Consider the following 23,607-nt stretch of genomic DNA (forward strand, 5'->3'; position numbering starts at 1 on the left):
TCATCCCATTAGTAGGACCCATGAAGCCGTCCTCCAAACAGGTGTGTGTTGCTGTGCAGGTGTTCTCGATGGATGTGGATGCAAATCATAACTGGAGTTCTCAAACTTCACCTCCACACTCAGTTGAAAGAGACCCAACGTCGGGAGGAGTTCTAACACCCAGAACTGGCCAGCAGACCTGGACTCCATTCCAGCGGCCATCTGCCTCGACCAGCTGGGGCGGAACAAAGCAGGGAAGCTCCTCCCCCAGCGAGAGAAACTGGGGGAGGAGCTTCCCTGCTTTGTTCCGCCCCACTGTCTCTCCTGGTGCCTGAGGGTTAACATTACAAATGAAGTCAACACCCTGGAAAACTGCAGTGGAGCTCAGTAGTACACTGCATTAATTACAGCTCAGAACCACTCACACTGTGTCCAGTAAGCACAATCATACTATGTACTGATTTAATAGCAGGTAGATCGGCTAATGTAAGGCTGTTAGCACTGTCGACACTCACTAGTTGTTGTGTTGACCCAGTGAGCACTGTGTGTGTGTGCGTGTGTGTTTACATGAGCCCCATGAGTTCATGTAAATGAGTAAGACATGTTTACTGTTCTGACTTTCAGTAGGTAAGTGGTCCTCCCTCTGTTTCCTGCGCGCTGTGTGTGTGTGTGTGTGTGTGTGTGTGTGTGTGGGTGGGTGTGTGTGTGTGTGTGTCAGCAGCATTGAAGAGAAGAGGGAAGCGCAGTGACACGCTCGCTCATTCCTCCGCTGGACTCCGGCTCGTTTGGACCTGAATGAGAGGGCCAGAGGCGGAGGACCAGGACTGAGACAGACGCGGGACACCCGAACATGGACCGACGGCGCTGTTGTGGATCGTCGCGCGGAGTTTTGTCGTTGTTCCTCGCGACGGTCGTGCTGGAGTCCGGGGCGGCCGGTGAGTGACGGCTGGTTTTCCAGTCTTGCAGCGCTGCTCAGTTCGCTCCTTTCACTTCTGCCCCTTTGGGACTCAGCTAATGGACCCGGGAACGGTTCCTTTCCGCCGGGACTTCCCGGTCCAGGGGGGCCAAGCGAGCGCAACAGGTGGAAGACCCCCCCCCCCCCCCCAAGCGGGCGCGAATCTCCCTAAAACACTTTTCAACAGTTTATCAAGTCAACCTTTATTGAAACTATCCATGAATGCGATCAGCTGCCATGTCGTTCGTGTTGTTATCGATCGTCTCAACCGATTGGTGATCAACGTGTTGGAGCGCCAGCGGCAGCACACCGGCGTGACACCCGTCCAGGTGCTACACACCCTTGTTTGCTGTCCAGCACATGGAGGTAGTACTTGTGTGTATTTGTACACACATTTAACTCAGATTCATTGACACATTTGTTTGCTTGGTAAAGTTTGTGGCGCGAGGCAGCAGGTCCTTCTGCTGTGGTGGAGTGAGGATTTGACATGATTGACGTGAAGAGAACACGTGAGTGTGTTTTGGTGTCCCTCCCCTGCACTTTAAGTCGAGGAGTGATTGAACACGTTTCCGCGTGTCATGGCTGCAACCCCCACTGTGAGAAACCACACAAACTTCCCCGAGCATGTGAGCAGGTGGGCGGATGGAATGGAGATGAGAAAAAACTGATGGCGCAGTTATTTTTAAAATGTGCATCATCATCATCATCATCATCATCATCATCATCAGACTTCAGTCTTCCTCTCCTGCTCTCCTATTTACATCCTGGAAATCACACATACTGAAAGGACTGATTGGCCCTGATTTGTTTTATGTGACACACACACACACACACACACACACACACACACACACACACACACACACCCCGGGAGAGAAGGAAGCGCCTCCCTGTGTCGGAGCAGCGTGACATCGCAGTTATCACAACAGCAGGCTGCGCTCTTCCTTGCTGGCCCTCAGCTGATGGAAGCTATCTTAGGAAGGGTCCGTCTTCCTTCCTGTCCAGGGAACGACCCTCGTATCAGAGGTCACATGAGCTTCCCCTTCCTTGTTCTCTGTCAACACAAAGTCTGAGCCACAATCTGCTTGGAAGCTGCCACTCAGGAACAAGGAGAAGGGAAACAGTCGGTGGCCAGAGATGGAAGGTCTAGCTTTGAATGTTCCGTCAGCATCCTGTTCTCACTCCTAACTTGGCCGGTGGCTGTTCTCATGTAAACATGTTGGTAAACATGTTGGTAAACATGTTCAGACATGGCTGACATTTATGTTCACGGTTCATGTCTGTTGGTTCAAGAGCAGCCTGAGTCTGGACCGAGCCGTGCTCCCTCGTAGGGAAGCGATCATTCTGCTGGCCTGATTCCTGGCTCATGGCAGTTGGGAGTTTAGTGGTGAGATCCTTGTACCAGGAGGAGACGTAATCCTGCTGCTGGTGAACCGGACACCGGCTGGCATCAGTTCCCACTTGCTCATCTGACGATAATTCCTGAAGACCGCTCCCTTTTTGGCTGCTGCAACTTGTCTCTTTCAACTTTGTTTTTTCTCCGCCACAGCCATGCCTAACCTGCCTCTGCCACCATCGACTGACAGCGCTGGTGTTGTGCTTTGTTTGCTCCGAACCAGTTGATGAAAACACACCTGATGCATGTTTCCTTTTGGAGAGCCGTTTCTCCACCTGATGCCGTGCTTTGTGTGTGGGCCGTGAAAAAGATTCCTACTGTGCTTACACTTCCTTTACTGAAGTGAAGAGAGGAGATGAGAAGAGAAGAGGGGAGAAAAGGTCTCCGGCCAAGTTGGGAGAGCAGGATTAAGAGGGAGTTCGGTAGGTGGGAGGATGACTTTCAGGAGCAGGAGAAGTGAACCGGGCCTCCCACTGGGGCAGTTATGTAGCCCTGCACGGTCTCATGCCAGTTGTCTCGCCTCATTTTGGTGACAGAAGAGAAGAGGGCTATCCTGTAATGCTTGAAGTTGAACGTGCCACCGCGTCTCAGTAAACCGCGTGTGTGACGCCTGAAAGGCCATTTCACGAGCAGACCTGAAGTCCCAGCAGCCTGTGTGCATTTGCACCGTATCACACGTGAGCTGACTGGGAGGTAAGCAGCTGGCTGGTAGAGCAGGGGGTCCAGAGGAGGTCGCCACCCCCTAACCCAAACCAAACCAGATATGTTTTATTGTCTACCGCTGTCGAAAACAACATCAGGGACAACCAGTGCCAAGACAACAAACAAAATAATTATTTCAAGAAGATAAGAATGCTGACTAACCCGTATGAGATCCCCCAGCTAAACCCTGAAATACATGAACCAGGTGTACTACATCATGGTTGGATGCCCCCTGGATGTGTGCCTCTCATGGCGTTTTGACCTTTGACCTCCAAACTGAGTCCCAGTGGATGTTTGTGCTATATTTGGAGGAATTCTCTGAAAGGCCTTCCAGAGAAATAGCGTTCATGTGAGGTGACAGTAACTTTTAATCTTTGACCAATCGAGTCTTTTCAATTCAAGCTGCTGATGAGAAGTATCTGTGTTTGGGATGAGGGATGTTTGTAGTCCAACAGGAAGTTAGCATGTCAGGGATGAGGTATGTTTGTAGTCCAACAGGAAGTTAGCATGCCAGGGATGAGCTATGCTTGTTGTGCAACAGGAAGTTAGTATATCATGGATAAGGTATGTTTGTAGTGCAACAGGAAGTGATCTTATCAGGGATGAAATAGGTTTGTAGTCCAACAGAAAGTTAGCAATGTCAGGGATGAGGTATGTTTGTTGTGCAACAGGAACAGAACGTGTCAGGAATGAGGTATGTTTGTAGTTCAAAAGTAAGTTGTCATCTCCTGGTTCCTCCAACACCAGGAAGTGGTCATCTCCTGGTTCCTCCACAAACAGGAAGTGGTCATCTCCTGGTTCCTCCAACACCAGGAAGTGGTCATCTCCTGGTTCCTCCACAAACAGGAAGTGGTCATCTCCTGGTTCCTCCACCAACAGGAAGTGGTCATCTCCTGGTTCCTCCACCAACAGGAAGTGGTCATCTCCTGGCTCCTCCAACACCAGGAAGTTGTCATCTCCTGGTTCCTCCAACACCAGGAAGTGGTCATCTCCTGGTTCCTCCCCCAACAGGAAGTGATCATCTCCTGGTTCCTCCCCCAGCAGCCAATAGGATCGCTCCATGTGATTGTGGTGATTGAACCAGTAAATCAGCTCTGGTGAACAAAAGTTGATGATCTTCCAGGTTTAGTTCATCAAGATCATCTTCACTAACAAACCCTCTGATGATGCTGGAAGCCTGGATGCTACGTTAGCAGTGCTAAGCTAACGTTAGCCTATGAAGGAACTACACCAGGACCTCAAGGTCACCACTTAGCTTTAGGCGTCTTGTGTTTTCACCCTGATGATGTTTGATGTCATAGCTTGGAAGGATAGCAAACCTAGACTGAGTTGCAACAATCGACGTTGTCACTGGTCTGACCGACAGGCTGAAGCACAGGCGTTCAGTTTCCCTCCAGCAGAACCAGGAGCACAAAGAGCTTCGCTGATAGCAGCCATCAAGACCACACCCCTTCCTCCTTCTCTTCTTTCGTCTGAGGCACTTCATACTATAATTCCTGCACATGGACTTTCAGCAGGAAACATTGTGCTGTCATAAAACTGAAAGTAAAAGAACTTTGGCAGCAGGAACAAAGACACACGTACACAACTGTTGGTCTTTCTTAAGCTGTGCCTCTGTTTAAACACAGTGAACTCTGATTCAGAAAGAGAGACCTGATGGTTTGGTACTAAGCGTTCACCGCATCACACACCAGTCAATATAGTCCAGTGGTGATGGCTCAGCCTGACTGAGCTCACTGGTTAAACTCTTCCACTCTCTACTTCTTCTCTACTATTCTTTCCGTCCTGGTGGCTCCTGCAGCCGATGGCCAGGTTCTGCTCTCGGAGGTTGCGTGTGGGTGTTCACTGTTTCATGCCCCAAACTAGTGTGAAGGAATTTGTCTTGAAAGTAAATTAACTGGTCTTCCTGACGAATGAAGGACTTAGACTATGATCAGGTATCTCATCGGCACACAGCCTGTATCATGGATGCTGACGTCTAACAGGAACATCTGTGGATGACATCAGGAGAGTAATCAGAGTCATCATCAGGCGTCCTCTGACAGGGGTTTACCTTTGGACCCTGGCTGCTCTGCATGCTGGTGTTTTGTCTGTATTGTGGGTTCAGGCGTGTCAGAGCTGTTGTTTACCAGTGGGGCGTTTTTCAACCATCTCCTCAAAGATCTCAGCGCTCAGCAACCCAGGCTTTACTGTCAGGCTGTTGCTGTTTGAAGGGGTCAAAGCAAGTGGACGCAGATGCAGACAACAACAACAGGCGGGAAGATTGAGAACTTTATATGCCACGAAAAAAAACGAACACTTGGACTCTTGGCACAAACAACTCACCAGACAGCAGACTGACATCACACACTGAACCTGATAACTCCTCAATACACGATAGTCAAAAGCTACCTCATCAATAATCGCTTTCTCCTCGTATCTGAAGTCCCGTGTCACTTCTCTGGGCCGCACCTTTGATGTCAACAGTGTCAACAACGGCAGAGAAGAACCAGACCCTGTTATGCAGCGACAGCCCAGTCGATGCTCCTGGTGAGAGTCCAGCACCAGGACACAATCACTTCCACTGTCCCCTTCCTAAAGTCAACCACTGAGACAAGGAATGTTGGTGACTGGACGGGCCGGGAGCAACCTGGCGACAGAAGAAGACCCAGGCGAGGTTCTGACAATCAGGTTCTGGCTTCTGCCACTGCAGAAATGAGCCTTCATTGGACAGAAGCCCAAACGAGCTCTTTCATGGCTCTTCATGGGACATTTTTCCAGGACTCAGAGGTGTGTTAGCAGTGGAGGTCATGTGACTCTCCATCCCCCCAAAACCCATTCCTGAGTCTCTTTTGGGTGTGACTGAGGAACGGGGACAGACGTCTCCTATCGAATGGCAAAAATATAAGAAATAAAAAACTTAACACCCTTCAGTATAACAGGAAAAAAACCCAATCCATCAAGATGGTTCCTGATTTTATTAACTCATCAGGGTTTATTACTACATCTTTATTACCTTGGAACACCCGCTGATTATAGGCCCAGAGCAAGTCACTGCACCGTCCGCATCATGAAAACATCGTCAGCACGGCAGCTTCCCACACACTTGCATGTGAAAACTACACATTTGACGAAGGGTGAATAACTTGGCTCGTTAGTTTATGTTTCATTTAGCCTCCGTTGGGTTAGAATTTAGCGCCTGTGTGGTCGTGCTTTAGTCCACCGTTCCTACGAGCAGGTGTATTGTTAGTTACTTGATGGAGAACAGTAACATGAGACAGTCATACTCAAGTTCAGACTCTGGCACATGCTTGGCTCAGGCTATTTCTGGTGACAGCGTAACACAGAGGCACTGTTTGGAGTCACGACCACAGATGGAGTCACGGTTGGCCGTGTCTGTCCATTCAAGTCAAGAGAGAGAGGCTCAGTGAGTGAGTGTGTTTAGAGATGAATTGATGAGGGGATGGAGACTGGGATTATACAGTAACAGAAGTCAGTAACCAGCAGTTGGTTGTGTGTGGGGTGTCGAGGGGAACCCTGGCCGGGAGCATCCCACCCTGAAGCAGACGGAAGCCTGACACGAGCTCAAGCTCACTGGAGCTCTGTGACGTAGCGTCCCAGCTGAAGGAGGCTTCCCACAGCCCTAACCCTCCCCTGCTCACCACATCACTTGCATCCAACAGTGTGTCGGAGCTTCTACACTACCCTGCTAGTCAGATGTGTTATTCTAACAAACATGGAGAGCGATTCTTTGGAGTCAGACACGTCGCTAACAGCTCCGTGAACTCCCGTCAGGCTGAGCCGAGGCTCAGCACCAGAGGCGTGCCTGAACATGAGTGGACAGAAACTTTGTGTACGCCAAGGAGAACGGCAAGAATCTGATTCGAATGATTAAGCAGCACAAAACTGGCTGTACCGCATGAAACAGCCTCCAACCTGCGGGGGATCATATCTGGAGCCGCGCCCCAGGACTGATCCGCTCGTCACTAACACACAGATCCCTGCGAGTGACAGACAGCACAACCACAAATTTTGATTCTGGTCATAATCTGAAAAACAGGACACTTAACATGTTGTCCCTGTGTTCCACGCTGGGTCCCTGTCATTAGAGCTGTTTCCAGCTCCCTGAGGCAGGCTTGCAGTTTAGCACTCTTGAATATCTCCTACGCGCCTTGATGGGTTTGTGCTGTTACATTTGAGGGTCCAACTGACCAGGTCTAGTTCTGAATGTGTTGGAGCTCTAGCACTCGGTCCGGGACTCGATCACAGTTTACTTGCTTGGTTTATTTGGGTTTGATCCCTCTTGCCAGCAGCAAGTGGAAGCTGCTGTTTGACGATTGTTAGTTTCCTGTTTATAGCCGTGAGTCAGAGACGTGAACCTGAGCTTAAGTGCTTATTTCAACCCAAACAAAGTTCGCTCCTTCACCCCAACCAAGGGTTTTGGTGCCTAAACTAAATGAATCACACTTAAATCTTGATTTGTAACAGGACCAGAACGGAAACGCGCTCATGAGCCATACAGACGTCGTATTAGGGTCAGAACAAATGACTGATGGTGTCACTGGGGTTTGGTTGCTCAATCCGTCTTTGATTGGGACTCAAAACCTGAACTGCTGCTTCTGTCATTGGCGGCTCAGTTAGTCGAAACCATTTTCTTTCTTTAATGTTTCAAGTGGATTCATTTTTACAAGAGACGTGCTTCATGGATGCAGACTGGCTGGTACTGTGCTAAAGCTGATGTTAGGAGTTCATGGGAACATGAAGAAGCATTGACCTGTTTATACTGTCATACTATCAACATGTGGATAAGCCATTGTAAGATCAGACTAGTTTCCGCTGCGTAGAGCAAGAGCTCAGACGTAGTCAGCCACTGCTCTGACTGCACGCCTTTTCAGTGTGAAAACATACTGAGATCCAAAGATCCTCCTGCAAAACTTCACATTTGCTCAAAAAAATACCAAATGTGACACATGAGAAAAGCCCTGAGGCCAGAATGTGCTCAGCAGGTTTACGTCAATGTGCCTGTTCGATTTGCATCGGTGGCCCCGTCGTGGTTCTGGTGGAAGGATCAGACGAGAGGCTCCTCCTCTGAGGACCGTGAATCTCCAGCAAAATCCACGATAATCTGATGAGGAGTTGCTGTGACCCAAAGACAGACACGGTCACCCTCGTCTCCACTGTGACGGTCTGCTCTCAGGAAACCGTGTGTCATAGCTGCACAATCAGTTAATGAATTCTGTGTGTGTGTGTGTGTGTGTGTGTGTGTGTGTGCTCTGCAGGTATGATGCTGCTCTATCGTATGAATCAGCTGTGTAAGTTCTGCGACCTGGAGCTGTCCTCCTGTAACGGAACGGGCACCTGCATGACCAACTGCTCCATCACGGCCATCTGCATGAACAGCAGCGAGGTCTGTGTCACTATCTGGTAGGTACCTGCTCGCCGAGGAGTGACTTTCTGCAAAGCTCTGTGGCGTCACAGTGTTGAGTCACTCTGTCTGCGTCTCAGGAGGAGAAACGAGAGCAGCTTCTCCTTGGAAACTCTCTGTCACGACCCGTCCATCCCGCTCTATGGCGTTTTGCTGGATGACTACAACAGCTCCACCTGTGTGATGAAGGAGAAGAACACAACAAATGGGATGGCGCACTTCTGCTCCTGTAGTGAGGAGGAGGAGTGTAACGACCAAATCACATTCTCGCCCTGTGAGTACATAAACTAATGAGATTTGCAGTACAGTTGTCGATACAATTCATCCATTTTCATTTTCACGATAGATGAATTGATTCTCACTTTGATGTCAGTCATTTCTCTTTCATCCTGTCACCTTTGATCTCTGACTGCTTTGATTACCTCGTCCATTCAGACCGACATCAAAGATATTCAGAATCCTTTCTGTCAGCTCTGCCTGTCATCTCTAAAGCTCTTTCATCTTAGACTCTGGCCCCTCGGACCCTGAAACTCAGCGATGTGCTCACCTTTGATGTCACTCGCATGAACAGCCTTTGATAGAAGTCAGTAAGAGGGGGAACTTGCATTTGAAGAAGAAGAAGACAGAAAGTAGAATTAAAACTACAAGTTGAGCCGTCGTGGTACAAGTGCAGCTAGCTCCTCTCTGTTTGTGGATGGGGAGTGCAGAGGCGGTCCTGTGGCCCTCTGCTGGTTGTGTTGTGAAGGTGTAAGTCAGAACTGGCGCCCTAAGCACACTTGCTTGCAAACCTCAGTGTGTCGATTGCGCCTGGGCGGTGCAGCCCGTAGAGCATCTGGAAAGAAGCATTTGTTGTTTTTTTACTGTGTCTTTTTGTATGAATTTGTTCAAGCAAGTATGATTCGACATGCATGCCATAAGCAGCTGATTCGAACGAGTCGGTACTGAGCTAACGGTTTAAAAACAATGATGATGTTGTATATTCGTTCCTCCAATAACTGAACGATCATCGATGAGGCGATGAACTCGGGCTGTCCTGCCCGGTCCTGCTGCTCGGCCTCAAAGCTGAAGGTTTCCAGTTGTTTCTTTGGGATTACTTCCATTTGTAGATTAGCATGTACATACTTATCATTAGGCTGTGTGTGTGTGTGCGTGTGTGTTCAGGGTAATGAGGGAACATGTCACTAAGTGCTGCTACTACTGATTGTGTAAGTAATGGTTTTTGAACAACAATAGAGCTCTTGCGATACAAGAGACACACACACACACTTAGGTAGTGGGATTGGTTCATTTTTGGTTTGAGTCTTTTTGTAGTATTAGTTGGCAGTTGGCTGTAGGAAGTAGGAGTACAATTTATCTGGAATACTAGTAGTATGAATATGACCTCATCTTCCAGTTGAGTAACCAGGTGACCTCAGGTGACCTCAGGTGTTGTCTTCCCTCTGTGCTGAACTCTTTGTGCTTCACAGCTTGAACGTCTGATCTGCTTTGCTGTCTCCATTTTTCTTCGTAACTCTGGTCTTTGGTCGTTGCTTTGCTGTTTGCATTTCAAACCTCATTGGCGGTTTTTGAGTCTCATTACAGTCACTTCAGCCTTCATAAACAGGAAGAGGAAATGACAGTTTCCATCACAGGCTTACGTTCTTCAGGGGATCCTCAGTCACTGCTGCATCGAGCTGAGAGGAAAACTGGGTGTCTGTCTGAAACTCTGAAAGTGTGTGTGTGTGTGTGTGTGTGTGTGTGTGTGTGTGTGTCGGCTAGTCACACAGGAGAGCTCAGACATATGGTTTCCTGTCTGTGTTTAACTCGGATCAGAAACATCTCCACATGGTGCGCAGGCCCGGGGACTCAGAACACCTCCGCCGACGGCCGCCGCTCGTGTTGCTGGCTAATGTATTCACTCACATTAGAGCACAAGGCTGCTGGTGCAACTGCAGGTTTCCTGTCTGAAACAGCACTGGGAACCCCAGACTGCTGGGTGGGATCGCTGTTGAAGGGGTCACTTGAGGTCAACATGCCTGTGCCCATATGTAGAGCTCAGGGCAGCCTGTTAATTTTCTTTCATACTGCAAGTCAAGAAATCTCTCTGGGCCAAACTCATCAAAATCTATCAACAGTTCAGAGTTCAGCCCAAACGCATGATCACATGACCTCCCTGGCAGAACAGCTGATGCTATCAGTAATGGCGGTGGACTGAAGAGCACAAATACAAGCGTAGCTCACTGGATCGCTGTGAAGAGCTTCTCTTATCAGTGACTTCTGTGTCCCTCCCAAACATGGATTCCTGTTTGTTTTCTGTGAATTCTGCGTGTAAAGATACAGCACCAGTGAGTCCGCGCGACCACGCGGCTCAAGCAGACTCCACTCCTCTCCTGCCAGCCAACTTTTGTACCTGGTTTCATGATGTGTGTGGCGCTAGGAGACTACCGGAGTGGTACTGAGCACGATGACGTATCTGGAACCACATCATGGCCAGATTAAACCGGTGGGCCCGTCCTGGGACCCCATCTCCTCAGCATTTATGTTGTTCTGATGTCTTAAGTACAATAGACATGACAGCCTGCTGTATACTTGATTATACACCTAAAACAACAGCCAGTAATCCTGATCAGAAATACCTCTCTGCACCCTTTAATTATGTCTTACAGTAATGAAAGCAGCCACTGAATTCTCCTCTTTAGGCTGCAAGCCAAAGAAAACCGCAGAGCATGCAGGAACACAGCTCCTCAGTCTGGTTCTGTTCTCCGGCCAAGCGAGATCCAACCACACCAGCATCAGGCAAGACTGTCCAGGGACGAGACAGTGGGACCAGGAGGCGGGGGGGTTACTTGGGGAACTTCAGCAGCTACTTCAAGGATGTGCTCCATCTTTGTGTTTGTCAGCCTGTATCTCTGAAACACGCACGCACACACACGCACACACACTTAGTCCTGAGGCTTTGGGTTGTGGTTCCTTCCTCCTATTGAGGACACAGGCAGCAGGAAGTCCTGGTTTGTTTGTGGGGTCACAGCCATCAGTTGTTCCTCTGCAGATTCACTGCATTGTTTCTCATTCTTATGACGTTCCTGTAAAAGTGCAGTACAAAAGACATGGGACACAAATGTCCCTCTGAGGCATCGGAGGTTGTGAGCCCTCAGCAGCTTGTTGTGTTTTGATGGGCGGCGCCACAAAGGCCTATCAGAGGGGGATATTGTGCGGTTTGACGGCGTCGGCGAGATGAGCCAGCACGAACACAGCAGCTGGTCCCGTCAGTGGCCAGTAGGAGATGGACTCACTTGGCTCTGTCTCTATGCACTCTTTTTTAAGTCATTTTCTTCAATTTAATTCTTCCGCTCTTCACCTATTTTTGAAGAAGGTCCGTCCCTCTTGGTTCGTCCTCAGACAGTAAAATCCAGGTGGAGCAGCGGTGGTGGAACCAGTAGGGGGCGCGCTGGTAGAGGCAGGTTTCTGCTACGCACGTTGTTTTTTGCAGGAATTATTATTGGATGATGCAACAGTTCTCATTCTCTGTCGTATCAAGAAAGAAGAAATAAATACGCTCAGTCACATTTACGGTTCACCTGGTAGTTGGTGCAGATCACGTTTGTGAGATCAGGTTCATGCCACAAACAGACCATAGCGGTTCTGATCCGATTCTGACACACATCTGCTGATACCGGTACCGACTCCAACACCAGAGCTCCTGATTCTCTATCGTTGTTGCTGCTGGCGCTACATCACGAGGCTGTAGGCGACCGCCGGCACCTCTTCATGTTACGGTGGTTTCATGGTCCAGTTCAAACGGTGGAACAGAATGTGGTCCGATACGTGAATCGGCACCATGGTTCTGATGGAGTCCAGCGGTGGTTCTGGGCTGTTGGGAGACGTGCTGTGGCGACAGATGCTAGTGACCGGAGGATGCAGCCTCCTTGGCAGCACGTCTGCCTCCCATGTGGACGGTTCAGGCTTGGAGTCCAGTTGTGGACAGCAGTTACACAACACAGGTTACATAAGAACAGAGGAATGTTTGTGGGGAACACAAATTCATGTCTGACATGGATTCCTTGACTCATGCGCTGCCTGACTCGTTTCATGGGTTGTTTTTGCCTTCAGTCCTCATGAATTAATTTCTCCTCATAACACGAGAAAATCTTTTGCTCTGCCGGCGGGTCGTATTGGGGTGCAAATAATGAGTCTTCCTCTGTGGCTCCTGATGGGAACAGGGAAGGAGAGGACAGGCGCAGCCCCTCCGGACTCTTGGGTGCAGCTTGTCTGTCTCTAAGTTGTCAGTCAGTCGCTGGCAGCCAAGCTTAGATTTGACCAGACTCACCCCGGAGGAGACCAGCCTGTCTGATGTAATTAAACTTGGTCTGCCTAACGGTTCGTGATCTGATCCTGAGCTAATTTTCCATGAAAATGGGAATACTTGACTTGCACAAGGATGGGAAAGAGAGAGTCTGCCAGGAAGAGGAGATGGTCAGATGATCACACGTACAGAAATCCCAGAGACAAACGCTGGGCTTCCCAGTGTTGCTGTCCTAGGAGAGAGCAACTGAACAGTGTGTGTGTGTGTGTGTGTGTGTGTGTGTGTGTGTGTGTGTGTGTGTGTGTGTGTGAGAGAGAGAGAGATAGTATTTTCAGAACAGTATTTCATATGAGGACAGTGTGGCCCTCAGTGCTGTTGTTGTGTTCTGCGTGTGAGTGGATCTTACCAGGGAAGAGCTGCTGTCATGTGACCTCAGGCCTCCTGTTGTCCACTCATATCTCTCTTGAACGGGCCGTTTACAGTTCTTGTACCACAGTTGTAAGTATTCAGTAGTAGACATGCAGGCACCCTTGTATTCTCGATGCAAACTGGTACTTTAATACTCGCATAAATCTTGAATACGGACGGTTGTCTTCCTTTAACACTGTGACCTGGAAGACTGGGAATATTTTGCCGGTGCGAACACCAAGTGGCCTGGTCTGTGCCTGTGGGGAGTCTGGCTCGGGCCCCTGGCTGTTTGTAATGGCTTCCATCTATCCATCACCTGGTTCAAATATGAAATCATGTCTGGATCTGCTATTTTCCAAGGAAATTTGTTCCCCTTTAATATCCAACTCACAGCTTTGTTATTCACAGAGCTGCGAGAGGATCCAGGTTATTAGTGACTGGTGAGAACATTAAGGGTGTGAGTCAGAGCCTTAAAGACTTCCTCTTACACTCACACCCTTCACTGCGTGTCATCACAATCTGGAGGCAACGAGGGCTGAGTTGCCCCGGCAGCCTCTGATTGGCCGTCTGGCTGTCCTCATTTACATATCGGTGTTGGTGGCCCGGTGAGCCTTGGTGACTCTAATTGACCGCCATGGAAAGGACAACTGTCGCTGCTGATGGCAGCCTTTTGCTTCATTAATATGAGTAATTAAACACAAACTCTATGAACCCTTTGTGACAAAAGTGTGTTTTAAGTCGCTGACATGCATCAATAATTGATCATTAAAGGATTTCAGGTTCCCAGCATCAACTTTATTAAATCTACTTGTACCTTTTATGTACTTTTAATTATTTGTTTTTGTTTTTTTTGCACTTTTATCAGTTTTTTTACTTGAATCAGTACTTCTGCTTTTACCTCTTTTTTTACATAAATATCTGTAGTTCTACTTAAGTAAAGAATGTATGTACTTTTTCCACCTGCGTTGGCGAGCGTACTGCAGCAGGAAGTGTGCACGCTCGCCCCTCCATGACCAAGCTGGATATTCAGCGGCAGCACAGACACAGATGGATGTCGGCCCCTGATGTACGCAGAAGTACAGTTGGCAGCTGCACCGCCTCAACACACTCAGAAGAGCCCTGGAGGAGCGTCTGGGAGAGAAGCCACCGCCAAGGAAAATACGACGGAACCTCCCTCCCTCACGAGCCTTTGAGAGGAGGAGTGCTCGTCTGGGTTTGAGTGGAGGAAGGAGAGGTCCGTCCTCAGCTCCCAGAACCGACGGAGTCCGATCACCTCCACCTGTCAGTCCGTACTGTTCCTGAAAAACGTAGACATTTACCAATTAAATTTGTTTGAATAACACACACACACACACACACACAAAACTCTATCCCTTAAACATGCAAACTGATCAGAGATTAATCCGGTAATTTGCTGAGCCTTGCAAATTAGTTTTTGATTGTGGGATTGATGCGTTATTGATTGTGGGATTGATGCGTTATTGACTGTGTGATTGATGCGTTATTGATTGTGGGATTGATGCGTTATTGATTGTGGGATTGATGCGTTATTGACTGTGTGATTGATGCGTTATTGATTGTGGGATTGATGCGTTACTGATTGTGGGATTGATGCGTTATTGACTGTGTGATTGATGCGTTATTGATTGTGGGATTGATGCGTTATCGACTGTGGGATTGATGCGTTATTGATTGTGGGATTGATGCGTTATTGATTGATGCGTTATTGATTGTGCGATTGATGCGTTATTGATTGTGTGATTGATGCGTTATTGATTGTGCGATTGATGCGTTATTGACTGTGTGATGCGTTATTGATTGTGTGATTGATGCGTTATTGACTGTGATTGATGCGTTATTGATTGATGCGTTATTGATTGTGGGATTGATGCGTTATTGATTGATGCGTTATTGATTGTGTGATTGATGCATTATTGATTGTGCGATTGATGCGTTATTGACTGTGTGATTGATGCGTTATTGATTGTGGGATTGATGCGTTATTGATTGTGGGATTGATGCGTTATTGACTGTGTGATTGATGCGTTATTGATTGTGGGATTGATGCGTTACTGATTGTGGGATTGATGCGTTATTGACTGTGTGATTGATGCGTTATTGATTGTGGGATTGATGCGTTATCGACTGTGGGATTGATGCGTTATTGATTGTGGGATTGATGCGTTATTGATTGATGCGTTATTGATTGATGCGTTATTGATTGATGCGTTATTGATTGATGCGTTATTGATTGATGCGTTATTGATGCGTTATTGATTGTGTGATTGATGCGTTATTGATTGTGCGATTGATGCGTTATTGACTGTGTGATGCGTTATTGATTGTGTGATTGATGCGTTATTGACTGTGATTGATGCGTTATTGATTGATGCGTTATTGATTGTGGGATTGATGCGTTATTGATTGATGCGTTATTGATTGTGGGATTGATGCGTTATTGATTGATGCGTTATTGATTGTGCGATTGATGCGTTATTGATTGTGCGATTGATGCGTTATTGACTGTGTGATGCGTTATTGATTGTGTGATTGATGCGTTATTGACTGTGATGCGTTATTGATTGATGCGTTATTGATTGATGCGTTATTGATTGTGCGATTGATGCGTTATTGATAGTGCTATTGATGCGTTATTGATTGATGCGTTATTGATTGATGCGTTATTGATTGATGCGTTATTGATAGTGCTATTGATGCGTTATTGATTGTGCGATTGATGCGTTATTGATTGTGCGATTGATGCGTTATTGACTGTGCGATTGATGCGTTATTGATTGTGCGATTGATGCGTTATTGACTGTGGGATTGATGCGTTATTGATTGTGGGATTGATGTGTTATTGATTGATGCGTTATTGATTGTGGGATTGATGCGTTATTGATTGATGCGTTATTGATTGATGCGTTATTGATTGTGGGATTGATGCGTTATTGATTGTGGGATTGATGCGTTATTGATTGATGCGTTATTGATTGTGCAATTGATGCGTTATTGATTGCGCGATTGATGCGTTATTGATTGTGTGATATGTCAGAGCCGGTGTAAGACCTGAGCTCAGGATGGAGGGTCGGAGCTCCTCCGGGCCTCCTAAGCTCACTGTATCACTCCCTCTCCGCTACTCCTGGCTCTTGCAGGAAGTTGCCTATGTTTGGTGAGCTGACGTCTGAAGCAGTAGATGCTTATTTTTCACTTGTACTTTTTGTTACTTCATATAGTCACACATGCATGTGGAAACTCCCAAAGTACTCATTTTAAACTTAAACAGGGTGGTAAGATGTCTTCGATGGCCAGCCCTTGGTCTGAGCTGCACCAGCCTGCCAATAGGGCAGCTTTGCTCAGACAAGTGGTATGTTCCCCTCAGAAACCAAGTGAGACATTACTTGAAAGGTTGCCCAGGAGGAGTAGACCAGGACGGGCCGGGCCAAGCAGAAGCAGACAGGCTCTCATCTGTTTTCTCCCCGCTGCTGGACTTGCTGGCTGCTGCTCAGTGCAGGCTGGCAGCCCAGGAGCCCTCAGTGCTGTATCTGCTGGAGCTGCAGAGCCCACTCACGCTGTTGGCTGCAGCCTCGACGACTGACAATCGTTGGGATGGAAAGGACAAAATGTACAGCTCTCTGTTGGGCTCAGGCCATCTTGTTTTCATAGCACAAGCTTCTAGAATGACCGTTGATGAAATGCAAGGGAGCTGCTGCTACATGCAGAACACAGAACACAAAAGCAGGCGATGTGACCTCCACAGACCAGCCTCTACATTGCTGGACTGTTTCAGTGCTGGCAGGGTCTGCTTTTCACGTACGGGGCTCAAATAGCCACCACACTCAGAAGGGTCTCACATGCACCGCTGCATGCATGTAATCCAACAACGGCCCTTTGTCCCTCTGATATTAACTTCACTGTTGGCTGCTCACTCTTCTGCAGCAGCCTCCGTGTCACCTTACCTCCGGCACTGCTTGATCCCCCATGACGGGGCTGCTGTCACGGTCCCGTCTGGACGCTACTTTTGCCCCAGTGTGAAAATGATCACTCTTGTGTTGTTTTGGTACTTGTTTTCTTGTGTTACTTGTCAGTTCCTGTTTTATTTTGAAGTTCACTTCCCTCACGTGTACTCATGTGTTGCTTCTGTCAGTATTTGTCGGCCTGTATAAGTCCCCTGTTAACCAGCAGGTGGCAGCATGGCAAGGGGGGTGGATTTTAGTCATCATGGCAAAACCAGCAGAGCAAACATCAATCCGCGTAAGTGAACGTGAGCTAATGTTGAGGTGAAGCTCAACATGTTTGCTAACCTCAACGCTCATCCTGTTCACACGTGTCCTCAGGTGCCGGATGAAGTTTGGTGTGGTCAATCCAACATCCTTGATTCTGACGTCATGCATGCTTCATTCAGCAGCTCTTGTTTGTGTTTCTTGTGAAGATTTTGTTACCAAACATGATGACAATTATAATAAAATGTGACGCTCGCCATGGTTGAGCTGCTGCAGTATTTCTGTGGCCACGCCCACAAGATAGATGTGTGAGGATACACACGACAGGAGGGAGCCCGAGTCAAACCTTGAGTCTTTAGTGGAAAATCCAAGTTAAGTTCCAAGTCGTGTGGCCTTCGTGTGACTCAGACACGAGTCTCCGTCTCTGCTGCCAACACAATAAATGTCATAAGAGCGAGCTCAAGTGGCTGAGGTTGTGGTGCTCGACGCCACCATCAGTACTTGAAAACTCCTCATGCTGGACTCTATGATTCATTTGACAGTGAGTCAGCGTGGAGCCACTTGAACCAAAATCGTCGTGGCGATGAGTGTTCCATCCATCCGTCCTTTGACTGGTCCTCCTGGGTCTGACATGTCTCACTGATATCAATGTCTGTCCTTCCAGCTGTGGATCCAGCTCCAGATGATCCATTGGTGTCAATGATCCTGTTGAGCCTGCTGCCCCTCCTGGTGGTGGCCATCGTGGTGGTGGGCATGCTCTACTGGTACAGAGCCTATCGCCAGCGCATGCTTGACCAGGAGTGGGAGAGCAACATTAAGAAGCGCAAGCCTAAAGGGCTTGACTGCAGTGACGCCTGTGCCATCATGCTAGACGATGATAGGTCAGACAGCAGCTCCACGCACGCCAACAGCCTGAACCACAACACTGAGCCGCTGCCGATCGAGTTGGATCTGCTGGTATGGAAACCTTCAGTGGGGGTGTTTGTTCAGGCTGTTCTGTTCTCCTCTGTCCTGACAAGACCCTTTGCTGCTATCACAGGTGGGAAAGGGCCGATTTGCGCAGGTGTACAAGGCGAAGCTGAAGCAGACCAGCTCAGACCAGTTTGAAACGGTGGCTGTGAAGATCTTCTCCTATGAGGAGTACGCTTCCTGGAAGAACGAGAAGGACATCTTCTCTGATACAGACCTCCGGCACGAGAACATCCTGCACTTCCTGACAGCTGAGGAGAGGAAGGTGGAGAGGCAGTACTGGCTCATCACTGCCTTCCACCCGAGAGGAAACCTGCAGGTGAGATGACACGGACACACACTCAGCCTTGGACACCACGTCACCTTGAGGTTTTTTCAAAGTTTTACGTTACATTTTCAAAACGCTACCTCTTCCATGGACCCCGTGTCCTCCAGGAGTACCTGACATGCCATGTGATCAGCTGGGAGGAGCTGCAGCTGTTGGGCAGCTCTCTGGCCAAGGGCGTCGCCCACCTCCACAGTGACCATCTACCATGTGGACGCCCAAAGGTGGGACCGTGTGTGCAGTGTGTCGATGACCGTCTGTCCATCCGTGTGTTACCGTTCATTGCTATGCCTCATGCCTCAGTGTGAAATATCGATACCTCAGTATGTTGCAATACTTCCTCTCAAAAGACTGGCACCCAAAAACGCATGAATAGATTTCTGTAAGAGGCATTGCACTGAGACTATGCACTCTTAAACTGTTCAAATTCAGATGTCAAACTGGGTGAAATTGTAAATATGATAGTAAAAATCCTGAAAATCTAGTTTTTCCCAAGGATGGCACTGGAGGAAAGAACATACTCAGGAAATCACATGGTCTTGAGCTGGATGAATGATAAAATATGTTGTCTGCAAAGCAGATATTCTGGCCCAGACAGGGCTGCTGCAGAAAATGTCACAGAGATGCCAAAAGGAGCAGCTGGTAAAGGGATCGGAATGAATATCCACAACAACCTTCATAGAAATCCAGCCTCCAGTTGTCATTGTCAGGATCAAGTTAACCGCTGAGACTGAGGGCAGCGCTACAAGTGTGGACAAACGTTCCACCCTCCTGAGAAATATTGTGGCAGCACAAGTTCCCTTTTTCAGACTGATTTGTATTTGGAGTTGTGGAGTGCAGCAGGTCATAAATATCCACAGCAAATCCCAGCTCATCAGTTTGTGTTCTGTCAGATCAAATTGTTCAGCAAAAATGTGTTTACTTTTATTTGCAAATGCATCTTTCATGTCCACACGTTTGATTTTGTATTTAATGAGCACGTTCACCTCCACACTATGCATGAAGGTGCCCATCGTCCACCGAGACCTGAAGAGCTCCAACGTGCTGGTGAAGACTGATCTGACGTGCTGCCTCTGTGACTTTGGGCTCGGACTTCGTCTGGACAGCAGCCTGTCTGTGGATGACCTGGCCAACAGCGGACAGGTGTGTATCCAACATTCCAACAGGAAGTGGTCATCTCCTGAACCTCCACCATCCACTGGTCTGGTGTTTACTGGAGGATCTGATGTAGACCTGAACCTCCAACATCCACCGGTCTGGTGTTTACTGGAGGATCTGATGTAGACCTGAACCTCCAACATCCACTGGTCTGGTGTTTACTGGAGGATCTGATGTAGACCTGAACCTCCAACATCCACCGGTCTGGTGTTTACTGGTGGATCTGATGTAGAACTGAACCTCCAACATCCAACAGTCTGGTGTTTACTGGTGGATCTGATGTAGAACTGAACCTCCAACATCCACCGGTCTAGTGTTTACTGGTGGATCTGATGTAGACCTGAACCTCCACCATCCACCAGTCTGGTGTTTACTGGTGGATCTGATGTAGAACTGAACCTCCAACATCCACCAGTCTGGTGTTACTGGTGGATCTGATGTAGAACTGAACCTCCACCATTCACCGGTCTGGTGTTTACTGGTGGATCTGATGTAGAACTGAACCTCCACCATCCACCGGTCTGGTGTTTACTGGTGGATCTGATGTAGAACTGAACCTCCACCATCCACCAGTCTGGTGTTTACTGGTGGATCTGATGTAGAACTGAACCTCCACCATCCACCAGTCTGGTGTTTACTGGTGGATCTGATGTAGAACTGAACCTCCAACATCCACCAGTCTGGTGTTACTGGTGGATCTGATGTAGAACTGAACCTCCACCATTCACCGGTCTGGTGTTTACTGGTGGATCTGATGTAGAACTGAACCTCCACCATCCACCAGTCTGGTGTTTACTGGTGGATCTGATGTAGACCTGAACCTCCAACATCCACCAGTCTGGTGTTTACTGGTGGATCTGATGTAGACCTGAACCTTAAAGTAACTTCTGCTCATGTTAACCACAGACTTGGTTTAATGTATTTAACCAAAAACCCACGGATGTGAAAGTGACCCACTGACAGGCTCCCTCCCCTCCTGCGCCACTGTTGTCCCGTGTGATTTGCTGCTCTAAGCCTTCGCTGCTGTTCTAATAACTCTTTGTGATCTAATCTCTGTGTTATTCTAACAGCTTTGGTATGTTTCTTGGTGAGATACGAGCTGCCTGTGGTTGTGAGTGTGTTTTGATGGGATGCACTTTGTTTGCTGACATAAGGAACCTGGAGACTGACAGAGAATCAGGGGATAAAGGGAGAGGATTTGTTGTGACATGCAAACTCCTGGAGGCAAACTCCTCCGCTCAGTCACTGTGACCTCTTTTCTCTCGTTCATGATTTATGATTCACCGAACAGAAATGCAGCAGTGACAGGTGAGGGGGTGTAAACATATACTCGTGACCCCTCAACACAAATATGCACACATGTTCACATAAAGAATCTACAAACAGAGCGGAACCATGTGTTTTTTCCTGGTCCATAAGATATTACTCATTTGTTCCTGTTGTTACTGTCTGGTCTGGACTGTTATTTTCAGTTGTGGACTTGAAGCTAGATTACACTCCCCTAGCAGACGCATGCCTGAGCAGCTGCAGACACCATTAGTACTTTGTACCGAACTGTCAGAATCCACCAGTGAGGGAGGGTCAAACCCTCAACAGAAAAGACCCGCAGCTCAATTTGACTTGTATGACTTGACATCCTCTTCAAGTTGGAGGCAGAAGGCAACATGTGATTACAAAACATATAAAACCCACAAGGTTCTTAGTTTAGAGCAGGCCCGTGGAAGTAGACGACTACTAATTATTGCAGCCAAGCAGAGAGAACATTGGCCAACACAATACAACTCACTTCAGTTTGTACAAACACGGCAACTATTCATCAGTTATACTCGTGTGTGTGTGTGTGTGTGTGTGTGTGTGTGTGTGTGTGTGTGTGTGTGTGTGTGTGTGCCTGTGCATGTGTGTGCGTGCGTTCAAGTCTTCTCATTCAACTTAAGTGTTTAAGGGATCTGAAACCTGGAACTCACTATACTTGTGGGGCCTGAGGAACTTTGTGAGGCCTCAGTGGTTGGATGTGGTTTTCATGTTGAAGGAGAGTGAGTCAGTTTTGGGTTGCGGGTTTGTGTTTCTGCAGTGGTGACGATTAAGGTGAGGAGAAGGGCTGGACCAGAGGACCGTGATCAGACTTAGATGCCATCCTACCTGGATCGCAACCTTTGGCCAATAAAGTACTTATAAATACTGCATTTGGATGATGCCCTTTAATTTTAACTGGCACAGCTTTTCAAACATTTGCGTACTGGTTTAGCTGCCAGGAAACTCACAGATCAATCGCATGCTTCGTGCCATGTGGCTCCACTCAGCCAATCAAACCTGAGCCTTTGCATAAACATTTTGACTGAAGTGGGTGAGTGAGAGGAGGTGACAGGAAGCAGTCAGAACAATAATCCCATCAGAGATGGTGGAGTGGAGACTGTGTGTGTGTGTGTGTGTGTGTGTGTGTGTGTGTGTGTGTGTGTGTGTGCGTGCGTGTGTGTGTGTGTGCACTTCAGTGTTATTCCACCGGCTGTCCTCTGCTGCTGCAGGTGGGTACGGCCCGTTACATGGCTCCAGAGGTGCTGGAGGCCCGACTCAACCTGGAGAACATGGAGTCCTTCAAGCAGACTGACATCTACTCCATGGCCCTGGTGCTTTGGGAGATGACGTCAAGGTGTGAAGCCATTGGAGGTTGGTGCAGGCGCGCACACACACACACGCACGCACACACACACACACACACACACACACACACACACACACTCACACAAATCAGTCTTTACTATCTTTGATAAGCTGTAAGATGAATGATGTCACTCAAGGATGCTCTCACACCGATTGTTGTTATTTTAGACATATGGATCCCACTAGAGCACTGGGAGGTAACCAGTTCACCAGCTGACTAAGAGTCAGACGCTGGCGAATATCAGAAAATGATGTCAGATCTGAGTCCTTCTGCATCTGCTATTATGTGACCTCAATCACATTTTCCAAAGAAGTCTTCCGTCGTGCACCGTGGTCACGCTGGACTGCGTGGACTCGTCCAGGAAGACCTGCTGATGAACTCTGCTGACTGATGACCCTCGTGACCCTGAGGCTTGATACAGTGTCCACACATCTGTGGAGGTTTGGTTGTTGTGGTACATTAATTATGACATCTTCAGTCTATATCCATCTATCTCTCTCTCTATATATATATAGAGAGAGATAGATATACATAAATGTATATCTATCTCTATATATATATATGTATATATTGATAGATGGATGGATGATAGATAGATAGATGATAGATAGATGGATGGATAGATGATAGATAGATAGATAGATAGATAGATAGATGGATGATAGATAGATAGATGGATGATAGATAGATGATAGATGGATGGATGATAGATAGATAGATAGATGATAGATAGATGATGGATGGATAGATAGATAGATAGATAGATAGATTGATAGATGGATGGATGATAGATAGATAGATGATAGATAGATGGATGGATAGATGATAGATAGATAGATAGATGATAGATGGATGATAGATAGATAGATAGATAGATAGATTGATAGATGGATGGATGATAGATAGATAGATAGATGGATAGATTGATAGATGGATGGATGATAGATAGATAGATGTAGACATATATGTAATGTTCATGACAAACTTGCACCTGTCTGAGGTTCATTCTCCATGTATTTGAGTGGGGCTCAGTAACAGCAGCTTGTAGGTCTGACCTACATCGTGCAGTCAGCAGGCTCAGCTCAGGCCTACAGTTTCCTGTTATGTGTGTGTGTGTGTGGGGGGGGGGGGGGGGCTCGTGCGTCAG

The 23,607-nt window shown here is 47.8% G+C and overlaps 1 protein-coding gene across 2 annotated transcripts in view; it reads left to right on the forward strand.

The window, feature by feature from the left end:
- Nucleotides 1-688: 688 nt before the first annotated feature.
- Nucleotides 689-23,607, forward strand: part of LOC147253906 (TGF-beta receptor type-2-like) — a 33,690-nt gene continuing 10,771 nt past the window's right edge. Inside the window, exons 1-8 of one of the 2 annotated variants that reach the window (XM_086219260.1) lie at nucleotides 689-914; nucleotides 8,291-8,435; nucleotides 8,517-8,710; nucleotides 18,014-18,306; nucleotides 18,389-18,637; nucleotides 18,700-18,867; nucleotides 19,649-19,786; nucleotides 22,324-22,465. In XM_086219260.1, coding sequence (XP_086075386.1) covers nucleotides 830-914; nucleotides 8,291-8,435; nucleotides 8,517-8,710; nucleotides 18,014-18,306; nucleotides 18,389-18,637; nucleotides 18,700-18,867; nucleotides 19,649-19,786; nucleotides 22,324-22,465 — 1,414 coding nt within the window. In that variant the 5' untranslated portion in view covers nucleotides 689-829. The remainder of the gene's footprint in view (nucleotides 915-8,290; nucleotides 8,436-8,516; nucleotides 8,711-18,013; nucleotides 18,307-18,388; nucleotides 18,638-18,699; nucleotides 18,868-19,648; nucleotides 19,787-22,323; nucleotides 22,466-23,607) is intronic. The other variant, XM_086219261.1, reaches the window with a different exon arrangement.

This window comes from Aulostomus chinensis, chromosome 11 (genome assembly GCF_037954235.1).
Source record: "Aulostomus chinensis isolate RoL2024-O1b breed Wild chromosome 11, RoL_Achi_v1.0, whole genome shotgun sequence".
Taxonomy (NCBI): domain Eukaryota; kingdom Metazoa; phylum Chordata; class Actinopteri; order Syngnathiformes; family Aulostomidae; genus Aulostomus; species Aulostomus chinensis.